This window comes from Primulina tabacum, chromosome 15 (genome assembly GCF_025594145.1).
Source record: "Primulina tabacum isolate GXHZ01 chromosome 15, ASM2559414v2, whole genome shotgun sequence".
In the NCBI taxonomy this organism is placed as follows: Eukaryota; Viridiplantae; Streptophyta; class Magnoliopsida; order Lamiales; family Gesneriaceae; genus Primulina; species Primulina tabacum.
The window spans coordinates 3,772,944-3,799,288 of NC_134564.1; the positions used below are offsets into that span (position 1 = coordinate 3,772,944).

The window sequence follows — 26,345 nt, forward strand, 5'->3', positions numbered from 1 at the left end:
AATACCCGGGTTCCCGACTACCCGGGTCGCCTCGAGAATTGCACCACACTCGAGTGTGATTGATACAGGCCGTCTAAATCTGTCAGAACCACTTGGGCTTGGAGTGTCCTAGAAGTCATCAGAAGCTATAAAGTATGGGTAGCCGACTTGACATATTTAGTAGGTAGCTCTGGAATCGAGGTACCTACCCCATTTTTCTACTATAAATAGCAGGTATTAATGTCATTGATGGATTCTGAAATCTTTAAACTCAAAAGCACTTATATATTCTCTCTCAAATATTGCTTGTGTTAATCTGAAAAACCTGCTGACTTTAGCATCGGAGTGGCCACGCCGGACACCCTTCCGGCGCCATTCACGAGTTCTTTTCATTGTTTGCAGGTGCTATTACAGCCATTATCTTCACTCAAAATTCCCAAACACTACAAATTGTTGATTTGATCCGTTGGAGCTCCTAACCCGGCTCACCATTTCAGCGAGATCACATCATTGGCGCCGTCTGTGGGAAAACGAGATTAAGACGTTGATATGGTTCGCACCAGAAAAACTAACCAGGATAATTCCCGGGCTCCTGAAGACGGGGGACAGACTTCGAGACAGGGTGGTGTTGATAACACCGGACCAAATCTCATTACCATGACCCCGAAAGAGTTGAAGAAAATTATATCCGATGCGGTAAAGCAAGCTATGACCAGGAAAAAAGTTTCTCAGCATGTTACACCACCCGGAGATAGACAAGAGCGTGAGCAGGAGCAAGAGCAGGAGTTGAGGGAGGAGGAGGAGGTAAGAGGAGAAGACGAGGAGTCCACCGCCGGGTCCAAATCTCCTACTATGGTAGAAGAGTTGTTGGAGTTGAGGCAGAAGATGAAGGTGCTGGAAGGGCAGTTGGAGAGCCAGAGTACTTCCCGGGCAGTCACCAAAGGATGCCGGTTTGCTGAGATAATTGTCCGGGAATCTCTTCCCGGGAATTTCAAATCTGCCAAAGTAAAGGAATATGATGGCAATGCAGACCCTGAGGAACACCTGGCCAGATTTGAAAATATGGTCATGCTGCACTGTTACACTGATCGAATAAAGTGTAAGGTGTTCCTGACGACATTGGTAGATTCAGCCCAGAGATGGTTCGAGGGATTAGCCCCTCAAAGCATACATTCCTTCAAAGACTTTCAAAAGGTGTTTTCACACCATTTCAGTAGCAATAAAAAGTATAAGAAGACTGCTTTCAGTCTTTTTGAAGTCAAGCAGAGCCTAGAAGAGAGTTTGAAGGCTTATATCAGAAGGTTTAATAGAGTGGCTCTTGATGTTCTCACTTGTGCCACTGAAACAAAGACGACCACGTTCACCTAAGGCTTGAGGGAGGGTGAATTTTTCAAATCATTAACTAAGAAGGTGCTCGGGGATTTCGAGGACTTATTGTCTCGGGCAGAGAAGTATATCAATATGAAAGAGGCTTAGAAGCAGAAGAGAGAGGCTGTGAAGAAGGGGAGAGGAGACCGGGTATCTAAGCCCGAGGAGAAAGGACAGAGAAGGGGTAATCCAGAGCGTTTTTCTCATCATGTGCCCCTCAAGATTGCCTGGGAGAGGGAAGTCCAGGAATGTAGTAGAGATCTGGCCTCGGATTATCAACTATCCCGGCCTGAGAGGAGAGGATTCTGCACTCTCCACAAAGTGTGTTATCACAACACCAAGGACTGTAAGACATTGAAGGGAGACTATGCCCTGCCTCCCGCCCCGGGACCCAGTCAAGCCAACAAGAGAGCGAGATTGCTACCTTGGACATCTCGGCAGCCAAAATCTAGTGCCCGGGGAGGAGAGGTAAGGGGCAGTGTGAGGAGAGAGCCCGGGAGAAGGAGGGAGCCTGAGCCCGAGAGAAAGAAGAATTCGCCCCCTGCCATGGGGGTAATCAAAATGATATCAGGAGGCTCCACTGATGGAGACTTCAATCGGGCGAGAAAATCAAGAAGTAGGAGGGAATGTATGGAGGTAGAGGGAACGAGGAGGAACGAGGCGATCATCAGTTTTGGCCCAGAGGATTTGAAGGGGGTGAATCTGCCCCACAATGATGCCCTGGTTATCCAAGCACGGGTGGCAAATTATGACATTCTGAGGGTATTTGTTGACTCGGGCAGCTTTGTAAATGTAATTTTTAAAGATGCCTTTGTGCAGATGGATTTGCAGGGTTATCATTTGGAAGCTGTGAAAACCGCACTTTTTGGTTTTGCTGGCCATGTGATTTACCCGGAAGGAGAGATTGTCTTGCTACTTACTCTAGGCTCCCAAGATCTCAAAAAGACCGTGATGACCTCTTTCACTGTAGTGGACTCCCCATCCTCATATAATATCATTTTGGGGAGGCCGGATATGAATGAATTAAGAGTCGTGGCATCCACCTACCACCAAAAGATCAAATTTCCTGTGGGAGCCCGGGTAGGAGAAGTCCTGGGAGATCAGCCATCTTCTCGGAAGTGCTATGTGGAGGCAGTCCGGGCTGATCAGAGCAAAACCATGAGGGAAGAAAAGAAAGCGAGAGTTGATGAAGTGAGAGGAAGAGTACTGGAGAAGGTAGAGGTTTATTTTGTGGCTGAAGAGGAGCAGGAGATGATAGAGGTCGGACCAGGGCAGAAAATCCGGGTGGCTCGGGACCTTAGTGAATCCACCCGAGTTAGTCTGATCAGTTGTTTAAAAGCTAATATTCATGTGTTTGCCTGGTCCCAACAGGAGTTGACAGGGATCTCACCCCTGATATCGTAGCATCAATTGAATATTCTCCCAGGCTCTCACCCGGTAAAGCAGAAGAAGAGACACTTTGGTCCTGAAAAGGACAAAGTTATTGATGAACAGGTGAAGGAGCTGCTGAAGGCCGGCCACATTCGAGAACTTCAATTTCCTACATGGATTTCGAATGTGGTGCTGGTACCTAAGTCCACCGGAAAGTGGAGAATGTGTGTAGATTTCCGCGATCTCAACAAGGCTTGCCCTAAAGACCATTACCCCCTGCCCAGGATTGACCAACTGGTGGATTCCACCTCGGGCTTTGAACTGCTGAGTTTAATGGATGCTTACCAGGGATATCATCAAATTCTCTTGGCCAAAAATGATCAAGATAAAGCCAGCTTCATCACCTCGGGAGGTACATTTTGCTATATTTTAATGCCTTTCGGGTTAAAGAATGCAGGGGCTACTTACCAGCGTCTCATGAACAGAGTCTTTGAGAAACAACTGGGTCGGAATGTGGAGGTATACGTGGATGATATCCTGGGCAAGACTAAAGAGGTGGCACATTTCATCATTGATCTGGAGGAAACCTTTGCCACTCTAGTGCACTATGAGATAAAGCTCAACCCTGACAAATGCATTTTTGGTGTGAAGAGTGGCAAATTTTTGGGTTTCATAGTGACCGACCGGGGGATTGAGGTAAATCAGGAAAAATTCAAATCCGTGTTGTGCATGTCATCTCCTCGATCTGTCAAAGAAGTACAGAAGCTGACTGGAAGGATTGCTTCCCTGTCTCGATTTATATCCCGGTCAGCACACATGAGTTATACTTTCTTTCAGGTTCTAAGGAAGGCCCAACAATTCGGGTGGGATGAAGATTCACCTTGCAGAGCTCCCTGTATTGGTGAAGCCGGAGCCCGGGGAAAAACTATTTGTTTATCTATATACTACGGATTATGCTGTCAGCTCGGTTCTAATAAAAGAAGAAGGCTCTGATCAAAAGCCTATCTACTATGTCAGTCATGCTCTAAGAGGCCCCGAGCTCCGTTACTGTGAAATAGAGAAGATTGCTTTGGCCTTGATCATGACCGCCCGGAAGCTACGACCTTACTTTCTGTCACATCAAATCATTGTTCTTACCAATAGTCATCTTTGCAGGATCATGACTCATTCAGAAGTATCCGGGCGGATGATCAAGTGGACAGTAGAGTTGGGAGAATATGACATTGACTACAAGCCTCGGGTTGCCATCAAAGCGCAAGTCTTATCAGATTTCTTATCCGAGATGGTTCAACCCGAGGAAGAAGAAGTATTATGCCTAGCAGATGTAATTGATTGGTTGAATATATAATGAAAGATCTATTTTTTCTCAGAGAGAATCGTTATATATTGTTTCTTGTATCTTAACTCGGGAAGTACCAAGCTCCGGTTATCTAAATAAACCCAGGGCACTACACCCTGGCTCGGGGCACCACACCTCGACCATTCCCAAGTCTCGGGACATGTTCCCCGATCCAAGGCTCCGTACCTTGGTTCTAAATAAGCCCAAGGCACTACACCCTGGCTCGGGGCACTACACCTCGATCATTCCCAAGTCCCGGGACATGTTCCCCGGCCCAAGGCTCCGTACCCTGGTTCAAAATAAGCCCAGGGCACTACACCCCGGCTCGGGACACCACACCTCGACCATTCCCAAGTCCCGGGATATGTTCCCCGGCCCAAGGCTCCGTACCTTGGTTCTAAATAAGCCCATGGCACTACACCCTGGCTCGAGACACCACATTTTGACCATTCCCAAGTCTCGGGACATGTTCCCCGACCCAAGGCTCCGTACCTTGGTTCTAAATAAGCCCAGGGCACTACACCCTGGCTCGGGGCACCACACCTCGACCATTCTCAAGTCCCGGGACATGTTCCCAGACCCAAGGCTCCGTACCTTGGTTCTAAATAAGCCCAGGGCACGACACCCTGGCTCGGGGCACCACACCTCGACCATTCCCAAGTCTCGGGACATGTTCCCCGGCCCAAGGCTCCGTACCTTGGTTCTAAATAAAGCCCAGGGCATTACACCCTGGCTCGGGGCACCACACCTCGACCAATCAAAATCCCGAGATATGCTCTCTTGCCCGATTTTCCCATTTTTATAAGCACCAGGGTTTCGTATCCGGGTTTAGGGTGGTTTACATCTGGGTTAATTACTGAGTATAAGGTATTTTATTCATTATAAAGATCAAGATCCCGGGTATTTATTTGAAGTTACCGGTTAATTCGTAACATTTAGAAAATTTTCTGGTTATTTGTACACAAGCAGTTATATCTGCCGGGTTCTCGAAAACTTATCAGAATATTATTAAAGAACAGTTGAGAGAAATATCGTTTCATTAAAAAGCCCAAGGGCTGGAATTACAGGAAATAAATAAAGAAAGTACAAGCCTAGTCTATGACTACATTATCAGGCTCGGGCTCTGATTGCTCTTCTTCAATTGGGGAGTCTTCCTTCTTTTCTTCTCTATAAGCCTTGTCTACTACAGCCGCTTTGAATTCTGGAGCAAGAAGGAAGGAAGCTCGCAGTTGCTCTCTCTGCTGTTTGGCCGTGGCCAGGGCCTTTTCAGCTCTCTCAGCCCGTGCAATTGTTGCTCCATACCCTCCATCAGGGATCGATTTTTACCTTCAAGAACAGAGTTGTGTCCTTGAAGGGTCTCCTCCCTGATGAGGCCCTTGTTAATCTCATCCCGGGCTTTTTCTAGAGCCATCCGGGTAGACTCCAAGGAAGCCTGGAGGATGGCCACCTCTTCTTCATGAAGCCCCTTCAGCCGGGCAATCTCTTCTTGGAGCCGATTGTGAGTCTCCCTGGCAGCCCGGACTTGGGGGGCCTGTCGAGTAGCAATGACAGCTACTTCCTCAAAGGCTGACAACAGCATGTGTCACCCTGTTAAAAAAAACCATGAATAATGGTGGAAATAAAAAAGGAGGAAAATATGAGAAAAGAGAACTTACCGACAAAAGCCTGTTGAAACCTTCGAGAAACCGGGGACCCAGTGTGGAGCTCTTCAGGAAAGCCTCCTCGGCAGGAATCAGTAGCTGCCTAAGGAGGTTAACCTCGAGTGTAATAGCCCCTCATTAAAAATGATAGCCCGAGTGGGTTGATCAGTAACAAGGGGCCTTTGGAGAGGCTCTTGACTATCCTGCTGGGGAGGGGGGGGGGGGGGGGTGTTTGATTGGCTCGCCCGAGAAGAGCTTTGGCCTCCCGCCTGATCGCCTTCAACCAGAATCAGCTCCGGGCTGGCGTTAGCTTTTCGCTTCCTCTGTCAGAGGGAGATGTGATCCTCCGGATCTTCTTGGGAGCTAGGCGCCTCCTACTCTTGTACAGAGATTACCCGGGCTGTTTCTTCTGCCCGGGCAGCTGCCTCCTCAGATGCTTTTCTTTTCCGCTCAGCCGCAGCTTTACGGACAGCCAGTTTCTTCTCCTTGGCGATTCTCTCCTCTTCCCATTTTTTGGCAAATGCCTCCTGCATCTTATCTGCATAAAAAGCAAACACAGTTAAAAAAAAAGGGAGAAGCAAGGGGAAAGGAAATTACCAGGTTGGGCGCCCGAGCCTACCATTTCATCAACTGTCCGATCCAAAGGGTCTTCAGCCCGGGCACTCAACCCATAGGAAACAAGATTCTCCTGGGAAATAAGTGTGGAGGAAGAGTATTTTTGACCCTCCACCAAGGTTTGGCTTCGGGTATAAAATTTTTCAAATTTATAAGCCCTGGGAAGGGCATGTTGTTGAGGAAGAGAAGTGATAAAGCCGGTCTGACAGGGCAGAGGGGCCGGGAATTGAATGTAAAAGAACCTTCCTTTCCATCCCTTCTGCGAAGAGGGGATGTCATCAAGGAACCTGGTGTTCAGACGAGCAGACAAAGAGAAGGCATTGTCTCCCAGTCTGCCAACGAAGAAATAGTGAAGGACGAGGGGGTTGATGATAAGGTTTTGCATTTTGAATAAAACATAGGCCGAAGCCATGATACGGAAGGAATTAGGATGAAGTTGGTTAATAGGCACACCAAAGAACTTGGCAACATCAGTGTAGAAGGAGGGGATAGGAAACCGGAGACCATTCCTAACTTGGTCCCGGAAGAAAGTTGTGTACCCGGAAGGAGGGCTATCTGCCCGGTCAAAGGATCCAGGTATAAGAATAGAAAAAGTGGAAGGAATAGCCCCCAGAGTTCAGAGTTCCTCGTCCGCACCCGAGCGCAAAGTGCTGCTCATTGAGGAGAACCAAGGAACCCCCGAGGCCTCCGTAGAATGAAGATCAGAAACCGAGACTTTACCTTTACCCTTGTCCTTTTTAAGGACTTGGGAGGTGCCCAAAGATGAAGGCTTCGAAGAAGAAGGTTTGGTTTGGTAGGCCACTGGTTTTTTAGAGGATTGAGTAATTGAGCGACGAGAGGGGGGAAGGGGATGAATCGGGGCACAGCGCGGTGGACTCATAACCCGATGAGCCTCGCGCATTGGCTCCGGAGGTGGAGGTAGTGGAATTAGACATTTTTTAAAATGAAGAAATGCAGAAAACTTGCGATGTATTGAAAAAAAAGATGGTGTTGGAACAGAGTGTAGCTGTTTCAGCGATGGAGGATCACCGGATGTTGCAGAAGTTTGGCACGGAGGAGGCGCGAGGAAAAAATTTGCAAGAGCTTCCGCAAAATTTTGAATTTGAAAGTGATTTTAAGAAAATAGGAGGGCTAATATATAAGCAGTAAGGGGAGATCTCGGCCGTTAATCTAAATACACGTGGATGATCAAGATGTGCCTCATAAATTTTATCAGGCATGCGAAAGGACCTGCACATATATCAAGGTGTCAGACTTATCTGATTCTCGGAATACAGAATATTTTTCGGCGGGATTTTAATGCTAAAGCATGTGTCATAATGACATCCCTTGGACTACTCGAGACTACTAAACGCCACAATATTCAAAACCCGGGAGATTTGAGGCCCCGGTATCTTATTCAAAGCCCGGAAGAGTAGAGGCCCCGACATCTTATTCAAAGACAGGGAGATATGAGACCCCAGCATAATATCTTAAACCTAGTTGGTGTCAGACCCTGGTATTTCATCTCATCTCTAAGACATTTGAAGCCCCCGATGCTCTTAACACACTCAGAAATTTAACAAAAGTACAGCTATGAATAATCGGGATAGCTAGTCAAGCTCTAGCCCGACTATTTTAGGGATGGGTGGTGATACCCCTGTAAGGATCCGGGTCATCATGCCGGTTACTTTCCCAAGGACCCGGGCAGGTCTTATCTTCCCGGGCACTTCGCCTCTTCCCGGGCAATCTTCATAGCCCGGGCCCTCGTACAAATACCCGGGTTCCCGACTACCCAGGTCGCCTCGAGAATTGCACCACACTCGAGTGTGATTGATACAGGCCGTCTAAATCTGTCAGAACTATTTGGGCTTGGAGTGTCCTAGAAGTCATCAGAAGCTACAAAGTATGGGTAGCCGACTTGACATATTTAGTAGGTGGCTCTGAAATCGAGGTACCTACCCCATTTTTCTACTATAAATAGCAGGTATTAATGTCATTGATGGATTCTGAAATCTTTAAACTCAAAAGCACATATATATTCTCTCTCAAATATTGCTTGTGTTCATCTGAAAAACCTGCTGACTTTAGCATCGGAGTGGCCACGCCGGACACCTTTCCAGCGCCCATTCACGAGTTCTTTTCATTGTTTGCAGGTGCTATCACAGCCATTATCTTCACTCAAAATTTCCAAATACTAAAAATTGTTGATTTGATCAGTTGGAGCTCCTAACCCGGCTCACCCATTTCAGCGAGATCACATCACTGAGGATAACTGGTAAACAAACGAAGAAAGAGATCTCACAAACAGAAACAACATCCGAGACTCACAGAAAATATGCGGACAACATTGACCAAACGAAAAAAAGAAAACGAGCAAACTAAGCATAGGCATGTGAATTCTGGAGTAGATGAGCTTCAACAACATTGTACATTCCTATCACCTTTTCTTTTCCTGCCTTGACTTCATCTTCTTTAAGCATGAAATCCCCAACGGTGTAGTACTTACTTGTCACCTTAGACACAGAGCCACCATCTTTTGTTACCTCAAACTTGACTTCATAAGTAATCTTTTCAAGTTTATCTGTCAAGCCTCACCTTCAATCAACGTGTACTTGTACACAAGGGACTCTGCTTCATCAAGCTCATCTACGCGATATTTCAAAGATTTGAAATTTCCACCATAAGCAAAATTAATATGCTTGTTGCTTCCGGCACCTCCATCACCTTCAGTAATCTGAATGCTGCTGATAGCTTGTGGCATCAGCTTCGGTATCAAGTTGTGTGAGTCCACAATGGAGGCCTTGAAGACTCTTGAAGGATGTATTGGAGAAATGTGCTCGTCAGTGAATGTGGTAATAGCCATGTTCTTTGGTGCTTTTTCTTATTAAAAGCTGGAATATTGTTTTTCTTGGCAAAGTTATCACAGGTAAGTGCTGTATTTATAGGTTTAAATCGGAAGTTTTAAATTCATTCATGTTTGTGGACGGCCTAATACATTCCATTTCTTGTCTATTTGTGCTGCAAAGGTTGCAGGATGCTGAAGTTTGTATTTAAGGAAAACTACAGTTTACTCTTATCTTTCCCTTTTTATTATTCTTGTTACTCGATTGATATATATTATTACAGAAAAGGGTATAATTCCCAGAATCTGAAATGACATATGACGAGATTCTGGGATTTGGAGCATTATGGAGGATCATCATCTGGGGATTTATCAAAGTTTATCCCTGTTATGATCCAGAACTTGTAGTTATAGCCTATAAATACAATCCATGGTCACATTATATCTCCAACACAATCCAATCAATAAGAACCCTCGAAACAGTAGGGAAAGAAAATGGGTGTCCTTACTTTTACAGAAGAGCACGCTTCTGCAGTCTGTCCAAAAAGAATCTTCAAAGCCTCAATTCTAGACTCCAGTAACTTGATCCCAAAACTTCTCCCACAGGTAATTAAAAGCATGGAATTTCTTCAAAGCAACGGTGGAGTGGGAAGCATAAAACATGTTAATTTTGCTGAAGGTAACTAACTAAACATCCAAACATGTTTACGATATTGCATATAATTCTAATCCAATTATGAGATGTATTCTTGATCTTAATTTTCTTTTTTTACAGGTAGTGATCTTAAATCTTTGAAGTATCAGATTGATGAACTGAACGAAGAGACATACAGTTATAGCTACACGGTGATTGAAGGGGATACTTTAATGGACAATCTGGATAAGATTACACATGAAATCAAGTTGGAAGCAGCACCAGATGGGGGTACATTTTCTAAGGTGACCAGCACTTATTACACAAAAGACGATTTCTCGCTGACAGAGAAAGAGATAAAAGCCGGGAAAGAGAAAGTATTGGGAGTTTACAAGGCTGTGGAGGCTTATCTGATCCAGAACCCCAGTGCTTATGCATGAGAAATGTCATCTTTTCTGTTCTTTAAAGCCGTCATGTTTGGTTTTATAAATTTTACTATGTTTGGAAATAAGGATATTTTGTGTTTTGATCCATGCTTCTCTCGAAACTCTCCACTTGTATAGTAAATAACTCGGTTTTCAGAATACCAGCATCTTCGAGGAAGAACGTTTCGTCCAGAATTGAAAGAGATGGATATATATATTAATGCTGCTTAAACCGACTCCGTTTCTCCATCTCTTTCAATTCTGGACGAAACTTTCAATATATATATATATATATATATATATATATATATTCATGTGCATTTTTCGGACATCATATAAAATAAATGCGTTTCAAAATATGATAAACATTTTTTTGGGGTTTTCCAATTTTGAACGACCAAATTAATAAAGAATTGATGATTTGGCATAAACAGAAGATCACAACTGATTTGTTGATCAAATATTGTTCTGTTTAAACTTTATGATCGAATCATTGGATATATTAAATAAAAATAATTTTGGATATTCTAAATATATATATAACTAATTTTTTTTATTTAAATTTTCACCAAACTTTTTTTTTGTATAATAAATGATGCTCTACTACACCAAAAAATAATAGAGTAGATATATATACTATGTTTTCATTTACGTACTATTTAAAAAGAAGGATATTTATGATCTGATTTTTTGGAAAGTTTGTTATGGTTCCGCAAATTTTAAATTTTCTTTAGTTTATTCATCTTTCTTCGATTTTTTTTTTTTATCATCGAGATATTTTAGGTTGATATACTTTTTCTTGGCCCGTAACACCGTCTTCATGGCTCACACTCATTCATCGTAGTTCTCGCCTTTTAATTGAACTTGTGTGATAATGTTTCATGGGTTGTCGCTGGCGGAAAGGTAAAACGGAGATGTGGACTTAGAAGACACATCACCTCCTTCCTTCTTCTTGTTGTCATCTTTTCCAGCCATGTTTATCGCTATGGTACCATGAAAGAAGCAATATTTTCGGATGGGAAAAAGTCACCTTCATTCAGAATATCGCATGCTTGTATTCAAAGATCTTACCATAAATAAACACAATCAAATCTCTTAAATATCTACACTATTAAAGAAAGAATCTATGTGCGAATATACACATCTTAATATACAAGATTTATTTCCAATAGTTAACCGCCAAAGTTCTTGGACTTGATGAATATATATATATATATATAACCTCTTGGAATAAAATTAACATTTTGAATTCTTTTATAAGTTCTCAAGCGTATCATTAAAAATATGGTCATGAAATATATAACGGCGCAGAGCACTTAGCCCTCTCACTTGGAAATTGGAAATTCAGAATAAATGAATAAACTTGACCGAGAGAGAGACAACCTGCATTCATAAGAAGTTCCAACCGTGTTGAGCACAAGTCGCGGAAATATCATTCCATCTAACATAACACAACACATAAAGAAGCCATAATTAAGTCATTATCAGAACCTGATTCTGCACAATTGTCCAAGTAATCCAGTGTTGTTTGTGGGTGGTTCGTCACTGAACCATCGCTAACGAAAGCCAACGTTCTCGATTCCTCTTGTTCTCTAGTAGTGAGCGGAGGTGGTAGCTCTCTCATCTCAAATAGGATCTGATGAACCTGGAATACAAAATGTCAAGAAAGTGAATCGAAAAAACAAGAGACATAAATTTGAGTGGAAGTAACAAAAGCATGTAATGAAATTAATACATTACTCATCTTAATATCATTCTTGTTCTCAAATTATTAAATATTACTTGCTACAACATAAACGGATGCCAAGATATGTTCCAACATTTATTCCTTTGCGCTACCAAGATCCAGTTAGTCATAACTTTTGGAACGAAGAAATTAAAACCTTTACCTATGAAATAATACAAAACCTGCACAAGAGCTGTATAGAGGCCATCCATCTGTTTCCCATGCCAGTGATACAACCAGCTGCAGTACATAGAATGCTACCTTCACAGAAACTAACTTAGAAATATGAACGTAACAACTAACAAGAACTTACAGGAATATTTGTAGCAAGAGCAACAGAAGCACTCGATGTAAAACTGACAACACATACAATGGCCAAACCAGCTAGCAACCTGTATGTAGAAGAGTGTAACAAAATATTATGAGAAAACAATTGGATTATCACTAAAATCATCACAAAGATACAAATGAATGGATACATAATCAAGCCGTTCGTTCATTCATTTACAAAAAATAATTAAGACATTCAAAACAATAAGAAAATTATCATTCAAATAACTTTTACTCCAATTACATTTCAAGTCACAACTTTCTCAAAATTCAACATGTACAAAAGGTTATTTATTAGCATGGCGAACCTATTGCTAGTTTGTGAATAAGATTTGAGTAGCTACCTTCCACATTTCTGATGAAGACCGTTCAGATCTCAATTTTCTCATTTTCAGGAACAATACAAGCCCTACAGACCAAAGATGTCTAATGAATATATATAGAGAGAGAGGAGGGAGAGAGAGGCTTACACGCAGTGAACATATAACGTAAAAAGAAAAACAAGAGTTTGTTTTTGTATGGTGAAGGAAGCATGCTCATGTATTTTAAAAATAGTCAAGTTACACGGACCACTAATTTTATTAATCAGATATTTGAGATGTCTTCTCCATCCCTCCCTCTTCTTCCTCTCAAGAAATAAATATATTAAATTTTAAGATAAAATCATAGTACAAAATAATGATCCACAAATATGAGATTTGCAGCATAATTTTGAATTACGCTTGTATTAGCTAATTTTTCATATATTAGATGCATAAGGTATATAAAAAATTACTATCCATATTATCTCTAGAACTTGCAGAAAGAAAGACAAATGTGAAAACTAAAGGTTGGTGCTATAGGTGCTTACCATAGCATGCCAAGGCAATTCCCAGTAAAAGAACTGATATGGAAATGAGATCTACATACACCTGCAAGATGTTTACAAATCTCCATTTGTCAATCCTTGATTCCCAAAGAAAGAGAAAGAGATATGTGTTATATTTCCATTTAAACATTAACAACAGAAACAAATATGAAACTTGTCTCTGTGAGCATCTACTTTCAAATGAAATAATCAATCAAGCTAGCACAGTTTGATGCCAGTGTTCAGTACAGGGCAGCCTCAGGAGATCATTTCTGTTAAACTTGTCCTGAAATAAAATTTGCAATGAAATAAAACCAAAGGACAGTCATAACATAAGACAGAGAGCAGGTACAAAACTTCAGTTTTTAGAAAAATTAAATATAAAGTTTCAAAAACTTCTCATAAACGCCCCCTTTAGATCCCCCCCCTCTTTTTCTCTTATGTCCAGGGAACAGAATGATCATTTTACTTGAGATGCAAGCAATTCTTTACAATCATCATCATAATAAGAGCAAGAGAGGAGTATAACACAGTCTAATTAATCAGTACAAGTAAGAAAGGATAACAAAGATGAAAGGCATACATGCCTGAGCCACAACTACGGAGTCAATAGGATTCTTTCCCATCCCAATCCATATCAGCAACGAAGATGCAACCATAATTGCAGTGACTAAAACAGTAACCTGGTCGAAATTTGTTCTTGGATAAGATAAAATATTAATACCAAAGAGTTTTTCTTGAAAAATGACGGCTAACACAAACTGTATCTGTACAAGAATCACAACTTTTTGCCGACTTCCTATTTCAATAAACCGAAAGGTGCAAAAATTGCAGCAACTACTGGCACTATAATCAGTTTTACTGATCTTCTCCAGTAGGGCTTCTCTGGAGCTACATTCTTCATCTTCTTCATCATCATTTGTTTGATGGCAAAGGTCCACCCTGTAAGTCACAAGTTTCAACTATGACTGATCTGTAGTGAAATGCAAACTCTTCATATACTTGGACGATAATGGTTGGTCAGCGTATTCAAAAAGCTAGGGTTTTGTGCAAATGTGAGATTTACCCCTTGAGATAAACATAATTCAACTTAATGTATTGCATATATTATTAAAAACTGAAGACATGGGAAATCATGAAAAACATATTTAATATGAATCATGAAAAACATATTTAATATGACACTTGTCTTTTTTTATATAGACACTGCATTAATCACACATGCAAGAGCAAAACGCCAGATTATGAAGGTATCAGACACTATTATATACATTCCCTCGAAAAAGAAATTACCAAAATGACAAGAGTAGAAGAAATGCCGCAACAAACAAAATTTTGGGAAAAGCTGCAAACAAATAATATCTCTAGGTCAAATACCCACATAGGGTAACCACGGACATGTAAAAATTTAGAATCCAAATAACAGCCTTGTAAGTTGTTACCTGCATACCCATGATAATGAAACCACAAGACTGTGACCAGAAAAGCCAATCCTTACAAGCAGCGAGGGGAGTTCACCCAAAATAAAGCAAATAACCTGCCAAATAATTTCCAATTCAATTTAGCAAAAAAAAGGCCAAACAGGAAAGCTACTTGAAAACTGGTAGTCAACAACAATGCAAAAGCAAATGAAGTAAATCTATCATAAAACATGTGTAGAATCCAATGAAAACCATGATCATCGCAGGCAGTAACATAAAAATGTTATCGTCAAGGGAACTCCAAGCAAGCAGTGGTCTGGTTGCTGTTACAAGTTCGACGTAATTCATTTTTGGTTTGTCACAACTTTTTAAAGAAAACCACATCAAGGGCATACAACTGCGACAGAAATAAAAGGGGACTTAGATATCTTACAGTACATTGTCAATGAGGACTAATGAAAAAGCAAACAGATGACCGCAATCAAAGAGCTAATATAGAATCTAATAAAGCAAAGGCCTCTGAAATGACAACAATAAAAAACCAGTAATTCTCACCAAAATTTGATGTTCCAATCAGTAGATGAAAGACCTGATATTGAAAAGAAATATCAAAGAGACTCGAACAAAACAAAAGTTCAGCTAATTTTGCGCCATGAAACCTTAGATCATATCCAAAAAAAAAAAAATAGCATTTCCGCATTAGAAAAACAAGGTATAGGGTTGCACCTATAAAACATTGAACAATGAGAGTTTGTAGTTAGGAGCAGACAATCACTGAGGTGATTGTGATAAAAGTGAAGTGATTGAGTAAAGCACTGTCAAAGTAAAACAAAATTACCGATTCCCATTTAGCACATGGTACCCAGTAGGCAGTAACTTAGAGAAACCATTTATTATGGTAGCGTATACAAATTGCATGTTATTGTCAAAAGGATTAGTAACCAAGGGGTTTATAAAAGTGAAGTAACTGCATACCTTTTGGGCGGTCCACCCAAGCTGTGAATTCCTTAGATGAATTCTTATCATCTGCAACAATGGATAGGGAATAACCAATCAGAAATCAATACTGAAGTTTATCATTTCATTTGAATGCTGAAAAAACATCACTATTGTTGATAGAGAAGTTTAAAAGGCAGCAACCAGTAGTAAATATAGCAAAAGAATATTCAACATCATATAAATCTTCAGAAGCTTGCACCCGTAAAACCAAAAACACTTTACTAAAACGTTGCAAACAACTAGCAAATAAATACCGATAATAAAAAAAGTCTTACCACGAGAAATTAAATTTAAATTTTTCCACTGGTGCACTCATTAATCACGTTGCTAACACAATAGGCATATTTTACAATGTGACAGTAACATCATCAAAAAAAGCAAGAATAACATGTTGAGCAACTATATCAATACTCATCAACTAGCTGCACGACAATTTTGTCAGTTTTGGTGTGTCATTCACATTCAAGACCTCAGAACTCACCATCCAACAAGAACAGCTAGCAATTCCATGTAATTTGCAGTGACTATAAATGGAATTGCATCAGTGATTTCATGCAAAAAAAATTGCTTCTATTGGAGAATCATTACTCGTACAAGAAAATAATGATCTCTAACCAAACAAACCTAAATAAATCTTTCACCTCAATATTTTAAGGTTCACAACCTCAAGAAAATATTCAAGCATTCCATTTATGCATTATCAAAAAAAGCAAGCATGTACAAGTTTTTGCCTTTATTATTTGACTAGTCACGGATTTTATTTGTAAGTATTTATATATTTTTGAAATAAAAAATAATATTTTTTATAAACTATATTTTTGTTTTTGTTATTATTATTATTGTATTTTAAAAAAAATGGAGATGTGTGTATAGTTATAATTTGGTCTCGATGCGTTTGGTTGGTTAACATTATTAAAATTATATAATACCTGCTAAATGTACATTGTATATATCTTATATTTCAAATGATGCAACCTTAATTCACTTTTTGGTCTAAGATCCTAATAAGTGATTATTAATTATTTTCTTTCCTTTTGTTTTCAGTTATAATCTTTGTGGGCAAAGAGATTTCTTGAAAAGAGAGCTATTATATTTGGTAAATATCACTTATAGATGCCTAAAAAATATTGTCTAAATCTTCGAACAGTTGTATTGGACAATAAAACTACGGAGTCGGTTTAAGCAGCATTAATTACATTATATATATATATATATAATGTATGTATATTCATGTGCATGTTTCAGACATCATATAAACATAAACCCTCTGCACAAAGACAACAGGAACATGAATTAAGGAGAAGAACACTTCTCCTAATTTTATGTTGTCGCATATGGAGAACCTGCATGGGAGGAAGAAACTTACAATGGGTCGTCGCAAGATTGTAATGAAAAAAATACAGAAAAAGCAAGATTGCAAGTCACGTTCACCAAAAGATGAATAGGGCTATTCAAAAAGGCCAGTGAATTATGCATTCTGTGCGGTTCGGAACTCATCATATGATCTCGAATATATTAATTTTTGTTTATTATTAGACAAGCAAGAGTTGAGTTATCCCCATTTCAGAATTCTTAGGAAGCAAAAGGACAATAATTATTTTCCACTAATTAATACCTTTTTATACTCGATCGACTAGTTTTTATTTTTAAAAATAAAAAATATTTTTTCACTTTTTTTTGTTCATGCCATTAAATTTATTTATTGATTATTTAGATAAAATACTTTTTATCCAATATTTTGCCTCTTAAATTTCCAATCACTGCTTTAGTCATTTTCTATTCGAATCTTTCCATAATCAAAAGAATTAGTGGAATGGCGGTTATCATAATCAAATCCAAAAAATAAATATAGTAAGTAACTTGGTGTGAAGATGAGGTTGAGATAAGCCTTAAAACAAAGTTTGAATAGTAAAGTAACTTGGTGTGAAGATGAGGTTGAGATAAGCCTTAAAACAAAGTTTGATTAATTGATGGTGGATATATACCACATATGTTTGTCCTTAATTTAATATTATTGACAGTGACCAGTTGAGTAATAGTGAACTGGAAAAAAAAATTAACTACGGTTTTAAAAGAGTCGTCGCCAAATCAAATTTGGCGAGGTTTTATCATTAACCGTCGCTATTAGCAACTGTTTATAAAAATCGTCGTCAATATGTCGACGGTTTTATAAAATACTTCGCTAATTGACAACGATTTTGTTTAACTCGTCGCTAATTGACGACGATTTAATGTAAATCGTCGCTAACTAGATCGGCAACGGTTTTGAAACCGTCGCTAAATAGCGACAGTTTAGTAAAAACATTGCTAAATAGAGACGGTTTTTACAGAACCGTCGCTAATCAATAACCGTCGATAAATGCCTTTATATACATTCGCTTCGATCTCATTTTTTCACTACGATTTCTTGTCTCGCTTCCATATTGGTGGCGTGTTTGTGTCTTCTCCGACAACCCGTCTTCCCGTTTTTGAGGTATCAAACTCGACAACCCGTCTTCCCGTTATTGCATGTATTAATTTTTTTAAGAAATGAATAAATGATAACCAATTTAATAATTGTATAAAATATTAAATAAAATATGTGTTATTTATTCTTTTGTATGATAAAATGGATAACGATAGAAATTAGATATATCGTCGGTTGGAGAATGGATTTCTAACGAATGAATATTGTGTTGGTGTAGAGTCGTTTGTAACATTTGCACTTAATCATCCTGAATGTTTATTGAATGGAAATATACGTTGTCCTTGCAATCGAAAAAAATGTCAGAACAAAAAAGATTTAGATGAAAATACCGTTAAGGTACATCTAAGTCGTTATGGATTTGTACCGAATTACTACAATTGGTTTTTTCATGGAGAGGAATACATTCATCCCGTCTATCTTAATGTTAATATTGAGGGTCCTTCGTCATCTTCGTATCGTGTTGCACCACGAATTCCTCCAAATACATTTCCATATTTTTTGACACTATTGAAGAAAATGTTAACTTTGAAGAGAACCCTGAAAATGAGAATGAGAATTTTGATGAAGAAAATCCTACAATAAATAATGTTCCCGAAGGTCCTGAAAGTCCAAACATTTATATAAAATCATTGTATGAAACCATTAAATCAACCGAGAAGAAATTTGGGATGGAAATCCACACAGTCATTATGTGTTGTTTGTGCTCGCTCGGTTACTGAAGATGAAACATGAACACAACATGTCCAAGCGCAATTACAATGACATGTGTCAACTCATGTCAGAGTTATGTCTGTCTCAGAACTACGTCTCCGAGAGTTTTTACGCGACCAAGAAACTTATCAAAGATCTAGGGCTTTCGGTTGAGAAGATTGATGCATGCAAGAATGATTGTATGATATACTGGGGTGTTGACAATGTTTTGACAGAATGTAAGATATGTGAACATCCTCATTACAAACGTAGTAGACGTCGATCTGCAAATCCTGAGAAAAAGGGAACTCCGTAGAAATTGATGTATTATTTTCCGATCACTCCACGTTTGCAAAGGTTGTATGCTTCGAAAGCTACAACGTCACATATGTGTTGGCATAATGAACATCATTTTGACGGTGATACTATGACACACCATTCTGCAGTGTGGCGTCATTTTGACGCTTTCCACCCATCTTTCTCATCAGAAATCCGAAATGTGAGATTAGGACTATCGACAGATGGATTTCAACCATTTGGACAAAGTGGCCAGCAGTATTCGTCATGGACTGCCATTGTTACTCCATACAATTTACCACATTGGATGTGTATGAAAGAAGAATACATGTTCTTGTCTATGATTGCACCTAGAACGAATAAGCACAAAGACAAACTGGACATATTCCTTCAGCCGTTAATTGCTGAGCTGCAATCCTTGTGGTGTAACGGTATTTCCACGTACTACATTCAAACACAACAAAATTTTAATATGCAGGTTGCTTTGATGTGGACGATAAGCGATTTTCCCGCATACGCAATGTTGTATGGTTAGAGCACTGTCGGAAAACAAGCATGTCCGCACTGCATGTCAGATTCAGACGCATTTAATTTGCCATGGTGGCAAGACATCATGGTTCGACAATCATCGGAAGTTTTTACCTGAAGATCATCCATTGCGTCGCAATAGGACAATGTTTCTCAGAGGTAGACAAATGTTACAGTCAACTAAACATGGGGATGAATTACTCAATGAGTTGTACGAGTTTGGTTTTAGACCTTCTTATGAGATTGGCTCTGACACAATCAATAAGGAAATTTGTAACTTGATGAGTTGTGGTTGGAGAAGAAGGAGTATTTTTTGGGAGCTTCCATATTGGAGTACGAACCTTATAAGACATAACTTGGATGTCATGCATATTGAGAAAATTGTCTTCGACAATGTCTTCAATACGATTTGTAATATTCAAGGCCGCACGAAGGATAATGCCAAATCACGAGCGGATCTTGTTCAGATGGGTATTAGAACTTAGTTACATCCATCTACAATAGACAGTAAATATCCGAAAGCAAATTACACACTTGACAAGCATGCCCGACAAGTGCTTTTTAGATGGCTCAAAGAAGTTAAATTCTCTGATGGTTATGTTTCTGAAATTGCACGTTGTATAGACATGAGCAAGTTGCGGATGTTTGGTATGAAGAGTCATGATTGTCAAGTATCCATACAACGACTAATTCATCTTGTATTCAAAGAGTTATTGCCATGAAATGTTTAGGAGGCTCTTACCGAGTTTAGTCTATTTTTTGCAGACTTAACAGCGCGGAATGTTAAACAAAGTGATATGATCCGTTTAAATGAACAAATTCCCATCATAATGTGCAAGTTAGAAAAGATTTTTCCGCCAAGTTTTTTTGACTCAAGGAAGCATTTATGCATACATTTACCGTATGAAGCACGCATCATGGGTTCTATACAATTTAGGTGGATGTATCCATTTGAAAGATATTTACGGAAATTGAAAAACACGGTGCGTAACAAGGCACGAGTAGAGGGTTCAATATGCAATGCGTACTTGGTTAAGGAGGCTGCCATATTCTGCCAGCATTGCTTCAGTGATTCAACAGACATTAGAAGGCGGAAAACTGGTAAAAGTCAGGAAATCACACGCTGACACTAAAAACTCATAACTTCTTTCAATATTCCACACTCGTGATAAGAAGATTAGAGTTGCAAAATCGCGATGGCTAACAAATGAAAAATATCATGCAGTTTCGACATATATTTTACTCAAATGTAATGAAATAAAGTCATTTGTCAGGTATTGTGTATAACATTAATTGAATTATATAAACACTCCTTTCAAAATTTTAATTGTATTTAAAATGCATTGCAGCATATATGAGAATTACATCCGATGGAAAATCCAGAGATGCATGACTCTTCAGTCGAGGCGTACATCCAAACCAATTTATTTCAATGGTTTCGTCAATATGTATAAATGACAATTTTTACTTTTTTTTTTTACATATTTCAATAAATTGTTAAATAATGCAATTTAAAGTTTGAAACTTTTTTTCGTAGGCCAACTCGTCGAATGTTCAATTCGAAAATCCAATTATTAAACAAGTTGCACGAGGTCCTTTGATGAAAGTTCAGACTTACCGAGGTTATTGCATCAATGGATTTAACTTTCACACCGTGCATGATACTTCGTTCAAAGCTACAAATAACTCAGGGCTACAAGTGAGTGGTCATAAGAGTAGCAGAAATGTGACTGAATTTTATGGCCAAATTGAAAAAATAGTACAAATTTAATACTCATGTTTACCAATGAAACAAGTTGTACTTTTCAAGTGTTGCTGGTTTGATACTCATCCTCTTGGGTACACACATACACAAAAACTACAAAATTGTTGATGTCAATTGAAAAAAGAATCTGGGATACTACGAACCATTTGTGTTTGCTACGCAAGCTTCACAAGTTGCGTATTTGACTAATCCAACAACAAAGTGAGCTGGATCAGATTGGACGTATGTGAGTAGTCTACGTAGAGAGCTTATGTCACTGATGTTGAGTCGAATACTGAGCATGATCAAATTGATGCGAACGATGCATTTCAAAACAACGAGAGTGGACCTCATGACATTGCAACTCAATTTCTTTTGACGTCTCAAAATCTTGTCGATGTTAATGTTATGTACGACAATGAAATTGATTTGAAAAGCACTGAAAGTGAAACATAAGAGGTCCAGTATTCGAGCGACGATGTTCGTGACATCTATGACGAAAGTGAATAAGGTTGAGTTTATTTATCATTGAATTGTAATTTTGATAAAATATATTTTATTTTGTGCACGTAATTACTGAATCATTTGCATACATAGATTCTGTATGTATATATGACAGAGCAGCAAGACGGATCACCTCGACTGATGGTCGTACTCTGATATGGGTCGCAGATGGCATGTAAGTTATAAAATCTTTTTTTTTGTTTCTTCATTCTCATTTTATAGCTAAATCAATTTGTATAATTGTTGTCGCTAATTTTAAAAAGTTCAATAACATATTCATGCCGGAGCACAACAAGGTTATGTGGTTCCTTACTCCTCAGTTTTCGTGGCAGACACGCGACGAAGGCTATGCATGGAAACATGTTACTGAAGAACAACGACCGTGGTGTTGGGAGGAGTTCACTAGTAAGTATTGTTATATTTATGTATGTTATTTATTAACACTTATGAACTATTTGGTTTTTGCATTTTATGACATAATTTAATATTGTTGTTCGGTTATTTTATCGAATTATTTAATTGTTTTATAGATTATTTACAAATTTGAAAATATTGTTGATTTAAATTAGTAGATGAGATTATTTATAAATGTATACAAATAATAATAATTTAAAAAATAGGTAAATTTTTAATTAAATTATAAATTTAATTTAAATTTTTTTTTATAGAATTAGCGACGGTTTTAGGTTAAAACCGTCGTAAATTAGCAACGATTTGTCGATGGTTTTGCTTGAACCGTCGCTATTAGAAACGGCGACGATTGCTAATTAGCGACGGTTTTGAAATAATCCGTCACTAATTAGTGACGTTTTTTTCCCTAACGACGGTCTATGCGCAGCGACGCTGACTTTAGGTACGGTTTTAAGGTCCGTCGCTGATTTAATTAGCGACGAAAAAAACCATCGCTAAGACCAAATTTTTTTTGTAGTGTCGTTTCTTGAAAACAATCTTGATTTTTTTGTGTTTCTTTTTTTGCGCATCAATGGAGACTAACTCGGCGTAGAAGAAGACTCTGGGGCGTTTAAAAATCGAGATGAAGAAAATAGAGAGAAAAAAGAACTTGCAAGTGACATTCACAAAGCGCCGGAAGGGTCTATTCGGAAAAGCCGGGAACTGGCCGCTCTCTCCGGTTCTGGGATAGCGATCCTCGTGCGATCGCCGGCTGGCAAGATTTCCTCATTCGGATATCCTTCGGCTGATTCTGTCATCCACAATTACGAAAGCGCGCGTACTTCCTATAACTACAGTCCCTCAGAGGGAGACATCACAGATGCGAAGAATGATATTTCCAGGCCATGGCGCGATTGGAAGAGCAGAAGAGGATCGAATCCGCGGGGAAAGAAATCTCTACCAGAGACAACGAAAATTTCTTGTGGGATGAAGAGATTGAGGGCATAGAACTGCACGAATTGGAGGAGTACGACGAATAATTGGAAAAGCTACTGGAGAGAGTGACAGTCAAAAGAGATGGAGGTGGCCAAAGAATCAGAGAAACAGTTGGCTTTTGATTCAGACTCAGTCCGGCTTCCATGTCAGAATATTGCGCTTAATCTTGATGCTTTTCAAGACCAAATCAATTATTTCATGATAATTATTGATTCTTTAACGTTAATCAAACCTTTGAACTTGATTACTTTAATAGGTTTTTTCCCTTTACATTTGTTGTAATGAATTTGCAAAGACATCAGTGGAAAGCGACGCACAAGAAGAGGAGATTCTTGGAGACGTTTGGCATTTTGATGATGATCTTTGGAGCTAGGAAAATGATTTAGGTGTTTTGAATAAATTGGATACAAAATTTTTTGTTAATTTAGATTTTATTTTTTTAGTGTTATTCAAACAAAATGAAGTTTACATATTGCATGTTAACACTAAAAAATAAAATTCAAATTAACAAAAAAATTTTATCCAATTTACTCAAAACACCTAACTCGTTTTTCAGCCCCAAAGATCATCATCAAAATGCCAAACATCTCCAAGGATCTCATCTTCCTGTGTGTCGCTTTCCACTGATGTCTTCTGCAAATTCATTACAACAAATGTAAGGGGAAAAAACCCATTAAAGTAATCAAGTTCAAGGTTGTTAAAGAACCAATAATTACCATGACATAATTGATTTGGTCTTGAAAAGCATCAAGATCAAGCGCAATATTCTGACATGGAAGCCGGACTGAGTTTGAATCCAAAGCCTATTGTTTCTCTGATTCTTTGGCCACCTCCATCTCTTTGACTGTCACTCTCTCCAATAGCTTTTCCAACGCTTCGACGTACTCCTCCAATTCGTGCATTTCCATGCCCTCAATCTCTTCATCCCACCAGAATTTTCTGTTGTCTCCAGTAGAGATTTCCTTCGTCGCGTATTCGATTTTCTTCTACTCTCCCAATCGCGCCACGGCCTGGAAATACCCATTCTTCGTGTATGTGCTGTCTCCCTCTGAGGGACTATAGTTATAGGAAGTACACGTGCTTTCGTAATTGTTAATGACAGAATCAGCCGAAGGATACCCGAATGAGGAAATCTTGTCGGCCGGCGATCGCACGAGGATCGCTATCCCAGAACCGCAGAGAGCGGCTAGTTCCCCGGCTTTTCCAAACAGACCCTTCCGGTGCTTCGTGAATGTCACTTGCAAGTTCTTTTTGCTCTCTATTTTCTTCATCTCGATTTTTAGACGCCCCGAGTCTTCTTCTCCGCCGAGTTAGTCTCCATTGATGCACAAAAAAAGCAAGATTGTTTCAAGAAACGACACTATAAAAAAATTTTGGTCTTAGCGACGGTTAATTAAATGACCGACCGGCCTTAAAACCGTCCCTAAAGTCAGCGTCGCTCGGATAGACCGTCGTTAGGAAAAAACGTCGTTAATTAGCGACAGATTATTTCAAAACCGTTGCTAATTAGCGACGGTTCTAATAGTGACAGTTCAAGCAAAACCATCGGCAAATCATTGATAATTTGCGACGATTTTAACCTAAAATCGTCGCTAATTCTATAAAATAAATTAAAAATTAATTTTATAACTTAATTTAAAAAATTACCTTTTTTTTAAATTATTTATACACATTTATAAATAATCACATCTACTCATCTAAATCAATAATATTTTCAAATTTGTAACTAATCTATAAAACAATTCGATAAAATAACCGAACAACAATATTAAATTTTGTCATAAAATACAAAAACCAAATAGTTCATGAATCTCAATAAATAACATGCATATTTGGATTTTATTTTTTAGTGTTCTGAATAAATTGGATAAAAAGTTTTAGTTAATTTGGATTTTATTTTTAGTGTTAACATGCAATATGTAAACTTCATTTTGTTTGAATAACACTAAAAAAATAAAATATAAATTAACAAAAAAATTTTACCCAATTTATTCAAAACACCTAACTCGTTTTTCAGCCCCAAAGATCATCATCAAAATGTCAAATGTCTCCAAGAATCTCCTCTACCTGTGCATCACTTTCCATTGATGTCTTCTACAAATTCATTACAACAAATGTAACGTTAAAAAATCAGTTATTACCATGAAATAATTGATTTGGTCTTGAAAAACATCAAGATTGAATGCAATATTCTGACATGGAAGCCAGACTAAGTCTGAATACAAAGCCAATTGTTTCTCCAATTACGCGCGCTTTCGTAATTGTGGATGACAGAATCAGCCGAAGGATACCCGAATGAGGAAATCTTGCCGGCCGGCGATCGCACGAGGATCCCTATCCCAGAACCACAGTTAACGGTATTTTCATCTAAATATATTTTGTTCTGTCATTTTTTTCGATTGCAAGGACAACATATATTCCATTCAATAAATACTCAGGATGAATAAGTGCAAATTTTCTAAACGACTCTACACCAACACAATATTCATTCGTTAGAAATCCATTCTCCAACTTATGATACATCTAATCCATTTTATCCTACAAAAGAATAAATAACACATATTTTATTGATTATTTTATACAATTAGTAAATTAGTTATCATTTATTCATTTGTTAAAAAAATTAATACATGCAATAAAACAAATTAAACTATATATCATAATCTACAAATCTGAAATATTTTCCCACACTTAATTAATTGACATGCGATTTAAAAAATAATAATCTGAACAAGATATAAGATTCAAAATATGAAATCTCGATTTTGATACCTAAAAAACGGGAAGACGGGTTGTCGGAGAAGACACAAACACGTCAATATAGAAGCGTCACAAGAAATCGTAGTGAAAAAATGAGCAGGAAGGGGCCGAGCATAAAGGAATTTAGCGACGGATTTGTAAACCTGTCGCTAATAGAAACGGTTTAATTAAACCGTCGCTTTTAGCGACGGGTTCGTAAACTGTCGCCGATCTATTAGCGACGGTTTACATTAAACGTCGCTATTAGCAACGGAAAACAAAACTGTCGCTAATTATACTTCTTTCTATAAATCCATGTCCAAGATATCAGTTCCTGCCCTTGAGTCCACCAACTCCCACGTTTTATTGACCTTTAAAGACATCATCTCCTCTTCCAATTCTTGTATCCATCTCAACTTATCCTTTCCTTGTACAACCTACACATAATTTGTTGGTTCCCCTTGTTCCTCTT

The 26,345-nt window shown here is 38.7% G+C and overlaps 2 protein-coding genes and 1 pseudogene across 2 annotated transcripts; 1 reads left to right on the top strand and 2 right to left on the bottom strand.

The window, feature by feature from the left end:
• Positions 1-8,550: 8,550 nt before the first annotated feature.
• Positions 8,551-9,159, bottom strand: LOC142526957 (major strawberry allergen Fra a 1.06-like; annotated as a pseudogene).
• A 472-nt stretch (positions 9,160-9,631) lies between these two features.
• On the top strand, positions 9,632-10,317 carry LOC142526958 (major allergen Pru ar 1-like). The gene is made up of 2 exons (XM_075631654.1): positions 9,632-9,815; positions 9,912-10,317. Exons 1-2 carry the CDS (start codon positions 9,632-9,634, stop codon positions 10,208-10,210), a joined length of 483 nt encoding a protein of 160 aa, XP_075487769.1. The 3' UTR covers positions 10,211-10,317.
• Positions 10,318-11,853: 1,536 nt separating this feature from the next.
• On the bottom strand, positions 11,854-25,943 carry LOC142526621 (uncharacterized). The gene is made up of 8 exons (XM_075631127.1): positions 25,907-25,943; positions 15,495-15,545; positions 15,075-15,108; positions 13,872-14,040; positions 13,682-13,781; positions 13,102-13,162; positions 12,235-12,313; positions 11,854-12,178 (listed from the first exon to the last, which is right to left on the bottom strand). Exons 5-8 carry the CDS (start codon positions 13,755-13,757, stop codon positions 11,981-11,983), a joined length of 414 nt encoding a protein of 137 aa, XP_075487242.1. The 5' UTR covers positions 13,758-13,781; positions 13,872-14,040; positions 15,075-15,108; positions 15,495-15,545; positions 25,907-25,943; the 3' UTR covers positions 11,854-11,980.
• Positions 25,944-26,345: the final 402 nt, after the last annotated feature.

Coding starts and splice junctions, on each gene's coding strand:
- LOC142526958 (XM_075631654.1), top strand. CDS start 9,632: ATGGGTGTCCTTACTTTTACAGAAGAGCACGCTTCTGCAGTCTGTCCA. Junction 9,816..9,911: donor ACATGTTAATTTTGCTGAAG/GTAACTAACTAA, acceptor CTTTTTTTACAG/GTAGTGATCTTAAATCTTTG.
- LOC142526621 (XM_075631127.1), bottom strand. CDS start 13,757: ATGGTTGCATCTTCGTTGCTGATATGGATTGGGATGGGAAAGAATCCT. Junction 12,314..13,101: donor AATTGCCTTGGCATGCTATG/GTAAGCACCTAT, acceptor TTCTACATACAG/GTTGCTAGCTGGTTTGGCCA. Junction 12,179..12,234: donor CTCTTGCTACAAATATTCCT/GTAAGTTCTTGT, acceptor CTGTGAAGGTAG/CATTCTATGTACTGCAGCTG.